The sequence below is a fragment of the Nerophis lumbriciformis genome, linkage group LG13 (genome assembly GCF_033978685.3).
Source record: "Nerophis lumbriciformis linkage group LG13, RoL_Nlum_v2.1, whole genome shotgun sequence".
Lineage (NCBI taxonomy): Eukaryota > Metazoa > Chordata > Actinopteri > Syngnathiformes > Syngnathidae > Nerophis > Nerophis lumbriciformis.
The window spans coordinates 21,727,921-21,748,674 of record NC_084560.2 but is presented as its reverse complement, the minus strand read 5'-3'; the positions used below and the strand labels follow the sequence as shown (position 1 = coordinate 21,748,674).

Here is a 20,754-nt window from a genome sequence, read left to right as displayed (position 1 = left end):
TTGGAAAAACCGCAATCTTTAACCATTTGTATTGATCGGCCCCGTCAAGTAAGCGACTTTCTTCTTGTCCATTAGACTTCCAACTGCCAGTTGGTTTTGATTGACCCTTTCAGACCGGTGTTGTATTAGAATATGTTTGTAATTGCAGTTGTAGTTGTGTACAACTGTGCTAGAAGACTACAAATACTGTATTAGAACAGTGTTTTTCAATCACTGTGCAGCGGCACACTAGTGTGCCGTGAGATACAGTCTGGTGTGCCGTGGGAGATTATCTAATTTCACCTATTTGGGTTAAAAATAGTTTTTGCAAACCAGTAATTATAGTCGGCAAATTATGTGTTGTTGTTGAGTGGTCGGTGCTGTTTAGAGCTCGGCAGAGTAACCGTGTATTACTCTTCCATATAAGTAGGTGGCAGCCAGTAGCTAATTGCTCTTTAGATGTCGGAAACAGTGGGAGGCAGTGTGCAGGTAAAAAGGTGCCTAATGCTTAAACCAAAAATAAACAAAAGGTGTGTGCCCTTAAGAAAAGGCAATGAAAGTTAGGGAAGGCTACGCAGAACACAACTAAAACTGAACTGGCTACAAAGTAAACAAAAACAGAATGCTGGACGACAGCAAAGACTTACTGTCGAGCAAAGACGGCGTCCACAATGTAATCCGAACATGACATGACAATCAACAATGTCCCCACTAAGAAGGATAAAAACAACCAAAATATTCTTGATTGCTAAAACAAAGTAGATGCGGGAAATAAGGCTCAAAGGAAGACATGAAACTGCTACAGGAAAACACCAAAAAAGGAGAAAAAGCCACCAAAATAGGAGCGCAAGACAAGAACTAAAACCCTACACACAGGAAAACAGCAAAAAAGTCAAAATAACTCACGGCGTGATGTGTCAGGTGGTGACAGTACACCTACTTTGAGACAAGAGCTATAGTGATGCATGGTTGGTTATGGTTTGAATCCATATCCAACAATTGCGACAACGACTTTACAACGACTGAGTTTCATTTTTTAATGATTTCTGCTGGTGGTGTGCCTCTTGATTTTTTTCAACGCAAAAAATGTGTCTTGGCTCAAAAAAGGTTGAAAAACACTGTATTAGAAGAAGAAATGAGTGACTGTTCTTCCTTTATCTGTGTTTGTGTGTCAGCCAAGGGTGTATACAGTGATGGGCAAGCTACTTAGAAAATGTAGTAAGCTAAGCTACAAGTTACTCTCGATTAAAAGTAGTTAAGCTACAAAGGAAGCTATCCCCGGAGAATTGTAGCGAGCTACACTACAAGCTACATGGCAAAGGTAGATTGCTACATTTAAAAGCATTTATATCTATGGGCCCACATGTATAATATCAATGTTAATGTGACTGAGAGTGTACAATGTACCCAATAAGGGTCCATTACTATCAACAATTTGTCATTTAGCTGGGGACACCCTACAACTACCTCTAGGGGTCCCTGCCCGCACCCCACTTGATGTATTTACAGTAAGCATCTATCTATAGCTTGACAAAAAAAACAATGACTTGTGTGTTGTTTGGGAACAGTTGGTCATGGTTATGTGCAGTAAAACTTTTCATGAACTCAACTCACCTTAATGTGTGTTCCTAAAGTTGTGTTGGATGTCTTAGATGTAGGAAGCAGTTATGATTTTGGTTTACAGAGTAAACAATTTAAAACTAAGGTTTTGGGCATTGTTTTCTGTAAACGCATACATTTGTCTAAACATGGTCAAGGACACATAAATGTGGGTTTCCTGGACGTCATCTTCATCACTAAAAGAGAAATCTAATCTGCGGGAGAGAATTCCTCTGCCATTGTTAAGTATCCATCCATCCATATTTTTTTTTTTTGAGCCGTCAGCTTGAAGCGTCCCTCTGTCTCCGACTACCTTGTCGTCATGTGACATGAGTGTGTGACCGTTATGATTTCGCGTGCAGGTTTTGATGACCCGCCTTATCTTGCCTCTGATTGGCCCGTCTATAATGTTTCGCCCTAACCTTAGCCAATTGTGACTCATCATACCAACACCAACCAATCATCATGGATTTTCTCCGTATGTATGGATGTTCTCATTCATCCAGGTCATTGTATTTTCCCCATATTTTTGGGGGGCCTGGATTTGCAGTCCATCTTTTATCTTTGTAGCTTGTAGCTTTCATGTAAAAAAAGAAAAAAAAGAAAAGCTAGTTACTGCCCATCATTGGCATTTTGTCAAGCGATTTTCTATTAACGGTTCATACAGGTGGGGATGACGCCACAGAAATGTGACATCACATGGACAAAGATTACACCTTCTGGAGGAAAGTTCTGTGGTCAGATGAAACAAAAATTTAGCTGTTTGGCCACAATACCCAGCAATATGTTTGGAGGAGAAAAGGTGAGGCCTTTAATCCCAGGAACACCACCCTACCGTCAAGCATGGTGGTGGTAGAATTATGTTCTGGGCCTGTTTTGCTGCCAATGGAACTGGTGCTTCACAGAGAGTAAATGGGACAATGAAATAGGAGGATTACCTCCAAATTCTTCAGGACAACCTAAAATCATCAGCCCGGAGGTTGGGTCTTGGGCGCAGTTGGGTGTTCCAACAGGACAATGACCCCAAACACACGTCAAAAGTGGTAAAAGAATGGCTAAATCAGGCTAGAATTAAGGTTTTAGAATGGCCTTCCCAAAGTCCTGACTTAAACGTGAGGACAATGCTGAAGAAACAAGTCCATGTCAGAAAACCAAACAAATTTAGCTGAACTGCACCAATTTTGTCAAGAGGAGTGGTCAAAAATTCAACCAGAAGTTTGTGGATGGCTACCAAAAGTGCCTTATTGCAGTGAAACTTGCCAAGGGACATATAACCAAATATTAACATTGCTGTATGTATACTTTTGACCCAGCAGATTTGCTCACATTTTCAGTAGACCCATAATAAATTAATAAAATAACGAAAATTAATGAATGTGTGTACTCCAATCACTCTATCACAAAAAAATAAGAGTTGTAGAAATTATAAGAACCTCAAGACAGCCATGACATTATGTTCTTTACAAGTGTATGTAAACTTTTGACCACGACTGTATATGATGTGGTCATAGTGGCAGACTTCAGATCTTCAGGTTTGTGTTGACACGTATCGCAGTTGTGCTTATGCCGTCATGCCTCGAAATGCCGGAATGCCGCATTGTTTTTCTTTTCTAATAAATACGACATCAACTGTCTATGTCTTATTCAAACACACATTCCCTGTCTCATTACGGGCTTGTGTTCTTCCAGGTGGTCCACCTGCAGAAGGCTGAGCTAAGCCGAGACACAGCGTACCCCATGCACCCCAGCAGCATCCATGGAGTGGAGGACATGTCCCTGCTGGCTGAGCTGCATGAAGCTGCTATCATGCACAACCTCTTTCTGCGCTACCAGAGAGACAACATCTATGTGAGGCACCTTGTTGGAACACGTATACCGCCTCATTGTGAGCTTCTATGTGACTGTTCTCTAGACTTGTAGGGATCTTACTCAACATAAAAGTCAGAGATTTCCGATGTTTTGACACTTAGAAAAAATACAGACTTTTTGACCAAAAAATTTCCGACTTTTTGACACTTCGAAAAAAATCCCGACTTTTTGACACTTCGAAAAAATCCCGACTTTTTGACACTTTGAAAAAATCCCGACTTTTTGACACTTCGAAAAAATCACGACTTTTTGACACTTCGAAAAAATCACGACTTTTTGACAAAAAAATTTCCGACTTTTTGACACTTCGAAAAAATCCAGACTTTTTTACATTTAGAAAAAATCCAGACTTTTTGCCAAAAAAATGTACGACTTTTTGACACTTCGAAAAAATCCCGACTTTTGTACATTTAGAAAAAATCCAGATTTAAAATTTAAAAAATTTAAAATTTAAAAAATTTGCGACTTTTTGATACTTAGAAAAAAATCCCGACTTTTTGACACTTCGAAAAAAATCCCGACTTTTTGACACTTAGAAAAAAAAATCCCGACTTTTTGACAAAAACATTTCCGACGTTTTGACACTTAAAAAAATCTTCACTTTTTGACACTTCGAAAAAATCCAGACTTTTGTACATTTAGAAAAAAATCCAGATTTTTTGACTAAAAAATTTGCGACTTTTTGACACTTAGAAAAAATCCAGACTTTTTGATTTAAAAAAATCCAGACTTTTTGATTTAAAAAAAATCCAGACTTTTTGACATTTAGAAAAAAAAATCCAGATTTTTTTACAAAAATATTTCCGACGTTTTGACACTTAAAAAAATCCAGACTTTTTGACACTTAGAAAAAATTTAGACTTTTTGACACTTAGAAAAAATTTAGACTTTTTGACACTTAGAAAAAATCCAGACTTTTTGACACTTAGAAAAAATCCTGACTTTTTGACACTTAGAAAAATCCAGACTTTTTGACACTTAGAAAAAATCCAGACTTTTTGACACTTAGAAGAAATCCAGACTTCTTGACACTTAGAAAAAATCCAGACTTTTTGACACTTAAAAAAAATCCAGACTTTTTGACACTTAGGAAAAAAATCCAGATTTTTTGACAAAAACATTTCCGAAGTTTTGACACTTAAAAAAATCTCCACTTTTTGACAAAAAAAGTCTGACTTTTTGACACTTAAAAAAAAATCCAGACTTTTTGACACTTAGAAAAAATTTTGACTTTTTGACACTTCGAAAAAATCCAGACTTTTTGACACTAATAAAAAATCCTGACTTTTTGACACTTAGAAAAATCCAGACTTTTTGACACTTAGAAAAATCCAGACTTTTTGACACTTAGAAAAAATCCAGACTTTTTGACACTTAGAAAAAATCCCCACTTTTTGACAAAAAAGTCTGACTTTTTGACACTTAAAAAAAATCCAGACTTTTTGACACTTAGAAACAATTTAGACTTTTTGACACTTAGAAAAAATCCAGACTTTTTGACACTAATAAAAAATCCAGACTTTTTGACACTTAAAAAAATCCAGACTTTTTGACACTTAGAAAAAATCCAGACTTTTTGACACTTAGAAAAAATCCAGACTTTTTGACACTTAGAAAAAATCCAGACTTTTTGACACTTAAAAAAAATCCAGACTTTTTGACACTTAGAAAAAAATCCTGACTTTTTGACACTTAGAAAAAAATCCTGACTTTTTGACACTTAAAAAAAATCCAGATTTATTGACAAAAAAATGTCTGACTTTTTGAGATTTATATAATGCATTGCAATCTAAATATCATACTACCTCAAACTATGGTGTTTTTATTTACTCAACGGCAGAGAGTACCTGGTGCTTTTATTTGTCAAAGCGGTTAATGCTAGGTTAGTTCCCACTTATAAAGATGATTGGCAGATAGTTGGCAGAGCTTCAGGCTTTATTTTAAGATGTGTAACAAACCCTGTTTTTTAATTATTGTGATTTTTCATTGACTTCCTCCATTAATTGGCACGTTTATACACCAGGTGTGTTCATAAACAGGATCTAGACGCACATTACCTATGTTACACTACATTATAAAATCATTAAAAAGTAATATGATTGTTGTTTTGGATTGTTTTTGTCTAAACAATAATCAGGATGTACTGTACCAAACTACACCACCTAGTGGAAATTTTGCTACAGTAAAAAGTACTGTAATCTGTACTGGTAACATAAAACTGTGTTTGGGTCAGTGAAGGCGACCGTTTGAGGAGGTACGAAACCGGTTTATTGACAGTTTGTTGCAGAAGATATATCGGGATTTTTTTAGGCGCTAAGGCACATTATATGCATGTGTCGTGTCCAGACTCTTTTTTTAGGGGTGACAAAGGGGGGGAACCTCGTTCTGCAGGGGGTGGCAAGAGTTGTGTGTCTATGAGTGAAGCACGGAGGCAGTTGGTGTGCACGGAGGAAGTGAAACACCACCCGCCTCTTTCGACACACGCAGCAGGTGTTTGCTGCAGGGATGTCGCCTCATCTCGCGGCAAAAAATAATCCTTTCTTGTCGGGAGAACAACTTGCCATGGCTTTGGACCTGATATTTTCATAAGGTGGACTCTTCTTTGTCCATTTCTGCTCACTTGTAGGTCATCAGTAGCAAGTGAACTGCAGCCAAGTTCGCCCGCTACAGCACGACTCAAGGGTCAAAAAGGATGTGTTCGTGCTAATGGCCCGTTAAAAAATGAGTGCCGTTGTTGAAATGTATAGTTAACGCGTTATTATCGCGTTAACTTTTGAAAACCCTAGTTTTGATGAAATGGAGTGCTTACTGTCTACGGCGCTAAGCCTTCTGGGTAATGTAGTATTTAAACATGAAGTGAATTATATTTATATAGCACTTTTCTCGAGAGACTCAAAGCACTTTACATAGTAAAAGCCATTATCTACAAACCCCGTTTCCATATGAGTTGGGAAATTGTGTTAGATGTAAATATAAACGGAATACAATGATTTGCAAATCCTTTTCAACCCATATTCAATTGAATGCACTACAAAGACAAGATATTTGATGTTCAAACTCATAAACTTTATTTTTTTTTGCAAATAATAATTAACTTAGAATTTCATGGCTGCAACACGTGCCAAAGTAGTTGGGAAAGGGCATGTTCACCACTGTGTTACATGGCCTTTCCTTTTAACAACACTCAGTAAACGTTTGGGAACTGAGGAGACACATTTTTTAAGCTTCTCAGGTGGAATTCTTTCCCATTCTTGTTTGATGTACAGCTTAAGTTGTTCAACAGTCCGGGGGTCTCCTTTGTGGTATTTTAGGCTTCATAATGCGCCACACATTTTCAATGGGAGACAGGTCTGGACTACAGGCAGGCCAGTCTAGTACCCACACTCTTTTACTACAGGTGTCCATGATAACGTTGCTTGGATGGCAACATATGTTGCTCCAAAACCTGTATGTACCTTTCAGCATTAATGGCGCCTTCACTGATGTGTAAGTTACCCATGTCTTGGGCACTAATACACCCGCATACCATCACAGATGCTGGCTTTTCAACTTTGCGCCTATAACAATCCGGATGGTTCTTTTCCTCTTTGGTCCGGAGGACACGACGTCCACAGTTTCCAAAAACAATTTGAAATGTGGACTCGTCAGACCACAGAACACTTTTCCACTTTGTATCAGTCCATCTTAGATGAGCTCAGGCCCAGCGAAGCCGACGGCGTTTCTGGGTGTTGTTGATAAACGGTTTTCGCCTTGCATAGGAGAGTTTTAAATTGCACTTACAGATGTAGCGACCAACTGTAGTTCCTGACAGTGGGTTTCTGAAGTGTTCCTGAGCCCATGTGGTGATATCCTTTACACACTGATGTCGCTTGTTGATGCAGTACAGCCTGAGGGATCGAAGGTCACGGGCTTAGCTGCTTACGTGCTGTGATTTCTCCAGATTCTCTGAACCCTTTGATGATATTACGGATCGTAGATGGTGAAATCCCTAAATTCCTTGCAATAGCTGGTTGGGAAAGGTTTTTCTTAAACTGTTCAACAATTTGCTCACACATTTGTTAACAAAGTGGTGACCCTCGCCCCATCCTTGTTTGTGAATGACTGAGCTTTTCATGGAATCTACTTTTATACCCAATCATGGCACCCACCTGTTCCCAATTTGCCTGTTCACCTGTGGGATGTTCCAAATAAGTGTTTGATGAGCATTCCTCAACTTTATCAGTATTTATTGCCACCTTTCCCAACTTCTTTGTCTCGTGTTGCTGGCATCAAATTCTAAAGTTAATGATTATTTGCAAAAAAAAAAAGTTTATCAGTTTGAACATCAAATATGTTGTATTTGTAGCATATTCAACTGAATATGGGTTGAAAATTATTTGCAAATCATTGTATGCCGTTTATATTTACATCTGACACAATTTCCCAACTCATATGGAAACGGGGTTTTGTACATCTTTGAGATACATTAAACCAGTGTGGGTGGCACTGGGAGCAGGTGGGTAAAGTGTCTTGCCCAAGGACACAACGACAGTGACTAGGATGGCGGAAGCGGGGATCAAACCTGGAACCCTAACATTTATTCATCCAGGATAAGGCAATTAGCAACGGATTTTCCTTTCAATGCTGACCTAGTAAAGAGGCAGCATCTACATGAGATGTTGAAGTGTGATGATAATCTCTCATCATCTCTCATTTAACAACAAAGATTACTGCTTCAGATTTCTTTCAACAGTTCACAGATGCTCCTAACGTGTGGGGATAAACGTGTTGGAACATTAAAGAATGCTTAAGATGGACAAACACTTTTCAAGCGTAAAATAAACATGGAGCATATGTTTGCAACTTGTGAACGACCGAGCACCACAAGTTACAAATTAGGTATAAATAAAGCAGTACAGTAATTTGATAATAACCTATGAGTATGTGCTTTCACATTTAGTGTCTACTTTTAAGTCTGTGTGGTATAAAAAGATTAAAACAGTATTTTCCCCCCTTTTTTTATTTTTTGCAATCCTGTGCATTTTGATGTTAAGGTTACAACGAGCACTTGAAACTTTCATAGCAAATTCATATAAAAATCACAAGTAGAAGTAGAACAGTAGAAGAGAAAGTCAAACACAAATACAAATAGACGTAGTAGACATTGAAAGGGTAATAGAAAACACATTGTTGTGTGTAATAATAGATGATAAAATGAACTAGAAATCTCATGTAAAGAATATACAACATAAAGTAGCAAGAAACACGTCAATAATGAATAAAGCAAAACATGTTCTAGACCAAAAATTACTTCATATTCTCTACTGCTCACTAGTGTTACCATATCTGAGTGATTGTGCTGAAATATGGGGAAATTTGATTGTAGCTGAGATAGGCTCCAGCGACCCCAAAGGGAATAAGCGGTAGCAAATGGATGGATAGGGAAACAACTACAAATGTGCACTTCATTCACTAACTGTGTTACAAAAAAGATCAGTTAGAATAATACATAATGTTGGATATAGAGAACATACAAACCCTCTATTTATTAAATCACAATTATTGAAATTCAATTATTTGGTGCATTTGCAAACAGCTAAAATGTTGTACAAAGCGAACTATAACCTGCTACCCAAGAATGTACAACAATTCTTCTCAACAAAAGAGGAGGAATATAACCTTAGAGGAAAATCTAATTTAAAACATTTGTATGCTCGTCCAACACTTAAAACCTTTAGCATATCAGTATGTGGAATTAAATTATGGAATGGATTAAGTAAAGAACTCAAACAAAGCACCAATATGATTCAGTTTAAGAGACTGTTCAAACTACAAGTGTTCACAAAATACACAGAACAAGAATTAAGATGAACATCTTGAACCCTTTTTTAATTTTTTTTTTTTTTAATGTATTTATTATTTATTTATTCACTGTTCTGTTAAAGAGAACAAGGAAACGGGATAAAATTGCTATGGTATGAAGTTTCTGCCTACTCCTTTTCGGACGTGCTGTAATGAAACAACTGGAAATATGTGATGCATTACATTGTATCGTATGTATGTTCCATCCATCCATCCATCCATTTTCTACCGCTTATTCCCTTTGGGGTCGCGGGGGGCGCTGGAGCCTATCTCAGCTACAATCGGGCGGAAGGCGGGGTACACCCTGGACATGTTGCCACCTCATCGCAGGGCCAACACAGATAGACAGACAACATTCACACTCACATCCACACACAAATAAACTAAAACTGAACTGAACTGAAAAAGTTCAGTTCAGTTATGAAAAAAAAAGCCTCAAAACATTGTAACTTTTGTTGCAAATTCAGGTATTTTAGACCGCAATAACTAAAACAAAAAAAGGCTGCAAAATACTGGAGGGACTGATGTAGCCACATCAGAAGGATAGAGCATTAAAATCAGCTCTCTGTTTGATGCAGCTGCAGTTTTACACCACTGCAAACTACAGCCACAAATATAAACATATTGTTAAGTTAATATTGCTCTGACTGTTATGTTTAAGAGGAGTAGACGGCACAGACCACAAGAGGGCATAGTAACTCTATCCATCCATCCATTTTCTACCGCTTATTCCCTTTGGGGTCACGGGGGCGCTGGAGCCTATCTCAGCTATAATCGATGTTTTGCTATATATATATATATATATATATATATATATATATATATATATATATATATATATATATATTTAATAATAAACAATATTATAAAAAACTCGAGAAATGGAGTGAGACTAAATTCAAGAGTGTATGGTGTGAGACTATGTGTGGGAATTACTTGCTGAGTGTTACCTTGAGTGTTGAGCGAGAAGCGGAAGTCCTGGAGGGGAAAGGCAGGCTCGAACACGTCCGTGAGACAGGCAGGTTGTCGGGGGGGAGGGGTATAGCGAGCCGTCAACAGGTCCGTGTCCAAGCAGGGGTCGAGGATCGAGGGAGGCAGTCCGGATTCCAAAAGGAAGTCGAGGCACACAGCTCAATCGTGGGAGACGGAGAAAGCACTGCAAGAAACACAAAGGACATAAGATGCGGGAACTGGGAAGGAACAGAGAGAGAGTAGATACGCGTGAGGGGAGCCAGAGACGCGATAGCTTTCTGTGTACAGAGAACTACGTTCCGGCACTGGATCTTCGGGTATGCTGGTCTTTATGCCGTCTACCCTCATCAGACCCAGGTGCGCGGATTGCAGATTGCTTGCAGCCGAGCAGGGGCGTGGCCGTGATTCGGGAAGAGCAAGCAGAGGCGTGCCCAGTGGACTGCGCATGCGCCGTGACACTGACAGTGTCAATCAAACTGAACATTATTATCTGGTAATTTCAGCCTATTAGGGCAAATTGTCATTTCTCTCCTTTTTATACACCCTCCACAGACTAACATAGGTTCCATCCTGGCAGCCGTGAATCCCTACAAGCAGATAGCGGGACTTTACGACGGAACCTCAGTGGATTTATACAGCAAACACCAGATGGGGGAACTGCCTCCTCACATATTTGCCATTGCCAACGAGTGTTACCGCTGCCTGTGGAAGAGACACGACAGCCAGTGTGTTCTCATCAGGTAAAGATGAAGGCGAGCCCCTTAAGCGTATTTATTCAATAAGTGTTGCTAACATGTATGATTTTGAATGCTGTCAGTGGAGAAAGCGGTGCCGGGAAGACGGAGAGCACCAAGCTGCTGCTCAAGTTCCTCTCCGTGATGAGTCAGAACTCAGCAGGTGCACCTCCCTCAGAGAGAACCACCAGAGTGGAGCAGGCGCTCATCCAGAGCAGGTTGAAACCATTCTACGGATTATCCTGCAGACATTGCATTGAGAGATGTCCGATAATTATCGGCCGATAAATGCTTTAAAATGTGATATCGGAAATGATCGGTATCGGTTTCAAAAAGTAAAATTTATGACTTTTTAAAACGCCGCTGTAAGGAGTGGTACACAGACGTAGAAAGAAGTACAGAGCGCCAATAAACCTTAAAGGCACTGCCTTTGCATGCCGGCCCAATCACATAATATCTACGGCTTTTCACACACACAAGTGAATGCAAAGCATACTTGGTCAACAGCCATACAGGTCACACTGAGGGTGGCCGTATAAACAACTTTAACACTGTTACAAATATGCGCCACACTGTGAACCCACACCAAACAAGAATGACAAACACATTTCGGGAGAACATCCGCACCGTAACACAACATAAACACAACAGAACAAATACCCAGAACCCCTTGCAGCACTAACTCTTCCGGGACGCTAAAATATACACCCCCCGCGACCCCCTACCCCCCACCTCAACCCCGCCCACCTCAACCTCCTCATGCTCTCTCAGGGAGAGCATGTCCCAAATTCCAAGCTGCTGTTTTGAGGCATGTTAAAAAAAAATGCACTTTGTGACTTCAATAATAAATATTGCAGTGCCATGTTGGCATTTTTTTCCATAACTTGAGTTGATTTATTTTGAAAAACCTTGTTACATTGTTCAATGCATCCAGCGGGGCATCACAACAAAATCAGGCATAATAATGTGTTAATTCCGCGACTGTATATATCGGTATTGGTTGATATCGGAATCCGTAATTAAGAGTTGGACAATATCGGTATATCGGATATCGGCAAAAAAGCCATTATCGGACATCTCTAATTGCATTGTACATTTGTGGTGACATCATGACACAACGTAACTTGTCCCCCCAGTCCTATCATGGAGGCGTTCGGGAATGCAAAGACCGTGTACAACAACAACTCCAGTCGTTTCGGGAAGTTCATCCAGCTCCATTTCTCCCAGAATGGAAACATCCAGGGAGGATGCATCGTTGATTGTATCCTTCATCACTGTTGTATTATATGTGTGCCGTAACAGTTGTAATTATAGCTGGGGCGTTTATTTGCCTAAACCACCAAGAGGAGGAGGTGTTAATCGGAACCTGTGGATTTTTGGGTAGAGGTTATGATGAGGTTATTTACCAAATTTTACTTACCGTATTTTACGGAGTATAAGTCGCTCCGGAGTATAAGTCGCACCTGCCGAAAATGCATAATAAAGAAGGAAAAAACATATATAAGTCGCACTGGAGTATAAGTCGCATTTTTGGGGGAAATTGATTTGATAAAACCCAACACCAAGAATAGACATTTGAAAGGCACTTTAAAGTAAATAAAGAATAGTGAACAACAGGTTGAATAAGTGCACGTTATATGAGGCATAAATAACCAACTGAGAACGTGCCTGGTATGTTAACGTAACATATTATGGTAAGAGTCATTCAAATAACTATAACATATAGAACATGCTATACGTTTACCAAACAATCTGTCACTCCTAATCGCTAAATCCGATTAAATCTTCTACGTCTAGTCTCTTACGTGAATGAGCTAAATAATATTATTTGATATTTTACGGTAATGTGTTAATAATTTCACACATAAGTCGCTCCTGAGTATAAGTCGCACCCCCGGCCAAACTATGAAAAAAACTGACTTATAGTCCGAAAAATACGGTAATATTTATTTTGAGTGAAACATAAAGTTGAAAGTATTAAGTAGCTTACTTTGACCACATTGGGCCTAAACTACTAATGGTTTGCGTGTATTAAAACACGTGCAAACTTGATAGGGCACGCAAAAATGATCTACTAATTCTGTGGGCAGAGGATTACGTCTCATAAATGAGAAAACAAAGGAGCGCAATCGATTTTGCGTATATATATATATATATATATATATATATATATATATATATATATATATATATATATATGTATGTATGTATAGATATATATATATATATATATGTATGTATATATATGTATATATATATATATATATATATGTATGTATATATATATATATATATATATATATATATATATATATGTATGTATATATATATATATATATATATATATATGTGTATATATATATATATATATATATATATATATGTGTGTGAGTGTGTGTATATATATATTTATGTGTGTGTGTGTATATATATATATATATATATATAGATATATATGCAAAATATACATTATAATAATTATTAGAACACCCACAATGCTGGCAGGAAAAGTTTCAAATCTAATAATTGAGTACCGTATTTTTCGGACTGTAAGGCACACTTAAAATCATTTAATTTTCTCAAAAATTGACAGTGCACCTTATAACCCGGTGCGCCTAATGTACGGCATAATTCTGGTTGTGCTTACCGACCTCGAAGCTATTTCATTTGGTACATGGTAAGTACTGATAGGTGTGACCAGTAGATGGCATTTATACATAAGAGATACGTGTAAACTCCAAGATGACGCCAGTAAACAACACCAAAACTTCAAATGTTCCATTAAGAATATAGAACATTACACACGGCGCTCAAAAATCTGTCAAAATGTTTTTAGTATGACTTCGGTAAGCTATGAAGCCACACCGCTTGATGGATTGTCGGCACATTAAACATACGAGTATTATTATGGTGTGTGTATAAGGGCCGCAAAATTGCACCTATTAGCAGACATATTACCTGGCGTTTTGTTTCGCAATATTATGCAAAAGCCAACTTTTCTTACCTTCTGGTACCTGCTGATCTGTATTTGGGATCTTAGAGGTGACAGAGCTTTCGCCGCTGCTGCTCCCAAGCTCTGGAACGACCTACCTCTGAGTATTAGACAAGCCTCCTCTCTTCCTGTTTTTAAATCTCTCTTAAAAACATACTTTTATTCCATGGCTTTTAACACTGAGTGATATCCATCCTGCAATGGCGCCCCATAATACACATGCTGTGAACCTGTTTTTATGTTTTTATTTATTCTATTTTATTTATTTATTTTTTATCGTGTTTTGTTTGTGTTGTGTTTGCTTGGTACTCGTATTATCTTTTAACCTGCCCATTGTACAGCACTTTGGCTACCCCTGTGGTAAATTTTAAATGTGCTTTATAAATAAAGTTGATTTGATTTGATTTGATTTGATCTGCGTAAATCCTGAAAATGGGCACACGTCCGCCTTTGTGTTCCGTGCCGACACTGTAGTCATAAGCTTCTTCTTTTTCTTTACTCTCTCTTTCTTATGTGGCATTCATTTTCCGCTGTTGCCATTTCTAATATAAAGTAGCGTAAAGTTCTTACTTATATCTGACAGTAGACTAGCTATCAAAGCGCTAAAAACTGTAGTGAGTTTACATTATTCACCCACGGAACTTTAGTAATTAGAGGGTTCCAGTCGGACGGTTTTTCACGGGACACATTTCCAGCGTTGATGTTGCATTATTGAGCCACGGAGGAGGAGATGCTGCTCTGTTATTGATTGAAGTAAAGTCTGAATGTCATTAAAACAGTTAGCTCCATCTTTTGACACTTCTTCCACTCCCGTCCTTGCACGCTACACCGCTACAACAAAGATGACGGGGAGAAGACGCTGTCGAAGGTGAGCCACGTAAATAAGACCGCCCGCAAAACGGTGCATCCTGAAGAGACTGTCAGAAAGCTACTTGAAATTGATCTGTAAAACATCATCTATGCAACATTTTGACCAAAGAACCACCATTACATGTTATGTAGACCACAAGATAGTGTTTTAAACTTAGAAAAAATCATAATAATATGACTCCATTAATGCGCCCTATAATCCGGTGCCCCTTTTGTATGAAAATAGACCATCGGCAGTGCGCCTTTTAATCCGGTGCGTCCAAAGATGTTCATTATGTCTTCAAACAATTATGCAATTTTGTTATTCTAATAGCCAGACCTGTGTTTTTATTTCCGTACCTGACGGTTTCGGCCACAACTGTTGCCTTCCTCAGAGGTTGTCAGGTGATGTTGCTGTGACGTGTCTGGTCAGCTGATTTAACCGTCATAATAATTGAGTCCTTCCAAAACTATTCTGCGGCCAGTGTTTTGTCTATATTTAGCACGTACAAAATCTATGTGCAAACTGGCAGAGTTACGCACAAAAGGCTGTGAGAAAGGAAGGGATCGCGCTGCACTGACAGTCGATGGACAGAGATGTGACACTATGGGCGTGTCAATATATTTGGACTGTAAAAAATCAAAATATGAGATGTATCATATATTCAGCAATATCATTTTATAATTGTATAGCTGCTGGATGACTTAAAAAGCTGATTAACACAAATTAAATAGATTTGTTTTTGTGTCTGTTGGTGTTTTTTTTTAATGGTGTTCGTTTTTTCATAAAGGAAATATATTATTATATCTCCTAAATGAAAAATAACCTCTCAAAAAATGCAACAACACCACAGCGCCTCTCAGAGTACACCTTTCGCGTGATTAAAGTGGATTCTGTTGTCTAGATCGCTCTTCAATATAGCCTAAAAAAAGTGGTAAATATTAATAGTTGCATGTCAACAACATGGCAAAACGCCACACAAATGTGGAGAGAAATGAGTGTCTCCATGGTGACAGCCAATATACATGCAAAATTCTCATTTACTGTAATTATGTTGGTCTGCACCACTTTTTCACTTGTAATCAATTGTACACACAGTCTTAGTAGATCACACGCTACACACCCACTAATAATACACACAATTTCATAGTTTGCACACGCTATTTAGCACTTGTTATTCCGATCTTAGTACAAACCCCGTTTCCATATGAGTTGGGAAATTGTGTTAGATGTAAATATAAACGGAAAACAATGATTTGCAAATCCTTTTCAACCCATATTCAATTGAATGCACTACAAAGACAAGATATTTGATGTTCAAACTCATGAACTTTTTTTTTTTTTTTTGCAAATAATTAACTTAGAATTTCATGGCTGCAACACGTGCCAAAGTAGTTGGGAAAGGGCATGTTCACCACTGTGTTACATGGCCTTTCCTTTTAACAACACTCAGTAAATGTTCGGGAACTGAGGAGACACATTTTTTAAGCTTCTTAGGTGGAATTCTTTCCCATTCTTGCTTGATGTACAGCTTAAGTTGTTCAACAGTCCGGGGGTCTCCGTTGTGGTATTTTAGGCTTCATAATGCGGCAAACATTTTCAATGGGAGACAGGTCTGGACTACAGGCAGGCCAGTCTAGTACCCGCACTCTTTTACTATGAAGCCACGTTAATGTAACACGTGGCTTGGCATTGTCTTGCTGAAATAAGCAGGGGCGTCCATGGTTACTTTGCTTGGATGGCAACATATGTTGCTCCAAAACCTGTATGTACCTTTCAGCATTAATGGCCCTTTCACAGATGTGTAAGTTACCCATGTCTTGGGCACTAATACACCCCCATACCATCACAGATGCTGGCTTTTCAACTTTGCGCCTAGAACAATCCGGATGGTTATTTTCCTCTTTGGTCCGGAGGACACGACGTCCACAGTTTCCAAAAACAATTTGAAATGTGGACACTTTTCTACTTTGTATCAGTCCATCTTAGATGAGCTCAGGCCCAGCGAAGCCGACGGCGTTTCTGGGTGTTGTTGATAAACGGTTTTCGCCTTGCATAGGAGAGTTTTAACTTGCATTTACAGATGTAGCGACCAACTGTAGTTACTGACAGTGGGTTTCTGAAGTGTTCCTGAGCCCATGTGGTGATATCCTTTACACACTGATGTCGCTTGTTGATGCAGTACAGCCTGAGGGATCGAAGGTCACGGGCTTAACTGCTTACGTGCAGTGATTTCTCCAGATTCTCTGAACCCTTTGATGATATTTCGGACCGTAGATGGTGAAATCCCTAAATTCCTTGCAATAGCTGGTTGAGAAAGGTTTTTCTTAAACTGTTCAACAATTTGCTCACGCATTTGTTGAAAAAGTGGTGACCCTCGCCCCATCCTTGTTTGTGAATGACTGAGCATTTCATGGAATCTACTTTTATACCCAATCATGGCACCCACCTGTTCCCAATTTGCCTGTTCACCTGTGGGATGTTCCAAATAAGTGTTTGATAAGCATTCCTCAACTTTATCAGTATTTATTACCACCTTTCCCAACTACTTTGTCACGTGTTGCTGGCATCAAATTCTAAAGTTAATGATTATTTGCAAAAAAAAAAAAAAAGTTTATCAGTTTGAACATCAAATATGTTGTCTTTGTAGCATATTCAACTGAATATGGGTTGAAAATGATTTGCAAATCATTGTATTCCGTTTATATTTACATCTAATACAATTTCCAAACTCATATGGAAACGGGGTTTGTAGATCATGCCCATGGTCTTTTACTAATTAGTATATTGCAACCCAAACAATGTTGTATTTGCGGTAAACTACTCCGAAGCAGTATTTGTACTGCTAATTAGTTTTTCGTAAACAGTACAGCAAATGTTAAGTCAAGATTATGCTTCTGTCCTTAATAACTCTTTGCGGTTCTTTTCCAAAACCCTTTCCCGTAGAGTCAGTGTTAAGTACGTTTAATTAACCTCAAAAGTTTGAATTCGGAGCTGGGAACGACACCGTTCACGATTTAGTGCGACAACAAATTGACGTGAGTGCTAATAACTGATAACACAGAAGCTGTTATTGTTGTTTACATTCAGAGCAGACATATTTCAAACCAACTTGGGGTGCGGAGGACTTTCCGAGTTCGAAATCCGACCTGGGGGTGGGGGAGTGGTTGTTCCAGTTAAAATTTCCGACCAAAAACTTGGAAATTCTTCCAAATACAGATGGAATGCACCATAAGCGTATCTAATGTTGTGTTATTACAGATGACACACATGTTTGTTTTCTTCTTGACTGTCCGCCATCAGACTTGCTCGAAAAGGTAGGTTTGGCTTTCCCTGCCATCCAGCAAACATCTGCAATCATGTTTTGTTAAACTGCATTTTGTTGAATTGTATCCTCGCCATGCTCGCTCCCTTCTCAAGAACCGTGTCGTGCGACAAAATCCGGGAGAAAGAAACTACCACATATTCTATGTGATGTTAGCAGGAGCCGACAAAGACCACCGAGGTTAGTGTTTAGAAGGATATATTTCTAAATGTGGCCTCTTTTGATTGTCTTGTTGTTAATTAAGAGTCCATTCTGTGTCTTTACTGCAGACATGTATTTACTGTCTGAGGGTCCCGAGTCCTACCACTACTTGAGCCAGTCCGGCTGCATGCAGGACAGCAGCCTGGATGACAAGCAGCTATTTGACAGTGTCATGGTAAGCAACCAGCAGGGAGAGCCGTTTTGCTGTAGGCAACATTATTTGCCACTAGAGGGCACTATAAAGCTTTGAAAAAAGGAAGCTGCTCAATTTAAAAAAAAGTATTGGGACATAAGAAGTTTGGAGCATAGAATGGCCCCAAACCGACTCAAAGGTTGATTTGATGTTTGAACGTCCCTTAGGATCAATACAATAGTATCTGTCTTTAATTTGGAAATGAGTTGAGTTGATTTTGAGTTTATTTCGAACATGCAAGCATACAACATGACAATTTCCAGTTTCTCTTTTCATCATGTTCGAAAAGGAGTAGGAAGAAGCAGAGCTTATTTAATCCTACCCCTTTTCTTTTAATTAACAGTTGCTAAAACTTTTGTTCACTTCCTGTTCTCAATTTATTCACAATATACTCCATAAGTAATCACAATAAAAATAAATAAATAATAATTGGTGAAGTATGTTATATTTCATATGATGAGATAAGTAAGATTATTTTGAGAATGAATGAATGGATGGATGAAATAAATTCAGAATGTTTATCATGGTTCTTCTTCTTTGTACTTTGTAAACACTTTAAGTTTGAAGAGTTTCTTGAAGTGGATCATATTAGTACATTGTTTGATTTCTTTGCTTAATCCATTCTATCATTTCATTCCACATACTGATATACTGAAGGTCTTAAGTGGTGTACACGTTTTAAATTACATTTTTCTCCAAGATTATATTTCTCCTCTTTTTTTGAGAAGAATTGTTGTATATTCTTGGGTCGCAGGTTATAGTTTGATTTGTATATAATTTTAGCTGTTTGCAAATTCACTATGTCGTGGAATTTCAGTATCTTTGATTCAATAAATAAAGGGTTTGTATGTTCTCTATATCCAACATGATGTATTATTCTAACTGATCTTTTTTGTAACACCGTTAATGAATGAAGTTTACTTTTGTAGTTATTTCCCCATATTTCTACACAATAACTCAGATATGTAAGACTAGTGAACAGTAGAGAATATGAAGTGATTTTTGGTCTAGAACATGTTTTGCTTTATTCATTATTGACGTGTTTCTTGCTACTTTATGTTGTATATTTTTTACATGACATTTCCAGTTCAATTTATCATCAATCATTATACCTAGAAATTTGGTTTCATTTACTCTTTCTATTTGTATTCCGTCTATTTGTATTTGTGTTTGACTTTCTCTTCTACTGTTACCAAATAGCATTATTTTAGTTTTACTGAGATTCAAAGATAGTCTGTTTTTGTCAAACCATCTTTTTAATTTGTTAATTTCTTCTGTTATTATTTGTATTAGCTTCTGTGTGTTCTCTCCTGAACAAAACGCCTTTGTATCATCCGCAAATAATACTAACTTTAAATATTTTGTAACTTTACAAATGTGATTTATATAGAGATTGAATAATTTAGGTCCTAGTATTGATCCCTGAGGTACACCACAGGATATTTTTAGCATTGTAGATGTGTGTTCGCTTAGCTTCACGTATTGTTTCCTGTTCGTTAGATAACTTCTTATCCAGTTTAATACTAACCCTCTGATGCCATATCGTTCTAGTTTTTTGATTAAAATATTGTGATTAATTGTGTCAAATGCTTTAGTTAGATCCATAAACACTGCTGCCGCACATTTTTTACTATCTATTGCATTGGTCATTTCTGTGTCTGGATCCTTTTACCCATATAATGTTAATATAGACTCAAATGTGATAGGTCACAAGCATATACAGGTTTTCCAGTGCAAAGTCACCAAGACTGCCGTTTCCCTGTTATGTTGCAGTCGGCCCTGCAGGTGATGGAGTTTAGCGAGGAGGAGATCAGAGACGTCTTCAAGTTACTGTCTGCCGTTCTCCAGATGGGGAACATTGAATTTATGACAGCCGGTGGAGCTCAAATCACTTCCAAAGGGGGTAAGAAAGTCATTAAGATTTATCCAGACAGTGTTCACAGGACATATAATTCATCTACGTAGCTCATCCATTTTCAAACAATATCCCAAATCATTTCCATGGAAGAAAGATAAGATACCAGTAAAATAATATGTATTATTGTCGATAAATCAGACTTATCGGTAAGTGCTAGATTGCAACAGTTAAGGAATTGGACTGTGCGTAGGTGGGGGCATTAGTTTATCATACACATTTATTTTTGTTGGAAGAGACTGAAATATTCCTTGAGCTTGTAAGTTTGATTGACATGGCAGCAA

At 38.1% G+C, this 20,754-nt stretch overlaps 1 protein-coding gene across 1 annotated transcript in view; it reads left to right on the top strand.

Moving 5' to 3' along the window:
• Positions 1 to 20,754, top strand: part of myo10l3 (myosin X, like 3) — a 209,304-nt gene that overhangs the window by 71,184 nt on the left and 117,366 nt on the right. The window contains exons 3-10 of the mRNA XM_061971515.2: positions 3,268 to 3,426; positions 10,813 to 11,000; positions 11,078 to 11,212; positions 12,131 to 12,255; positions 18,140 to 18,153; positions 18,257 to 18,341; positions 18,431 to 18,537; positions 20,329 to 20,458. Coding sequence (XP_061827499.1) covers positions 3,268 to 3,426; positions 10,813 to 11,000; positions 11,078 to 11,212; positions 12,131 to 12,255; positions 18,140 to 18,153; positions 18,257 to 18,341; positions 18,431 to 18,537; positions 20,329 to 20,458 — 943 coding nt within the window. The remainder of the gene's footprint in view (positions 1 to 3,267; positions 3,427 to 10,812; positions 11,001 to 11,077; positions 11,213 to 12,130; positions 12,256 to 18,139; positions 18,154 to 18,256; positions 18,342 to 18,430; positions 18,538 to 20,328; positions 20,459 to 20,754) is intronic.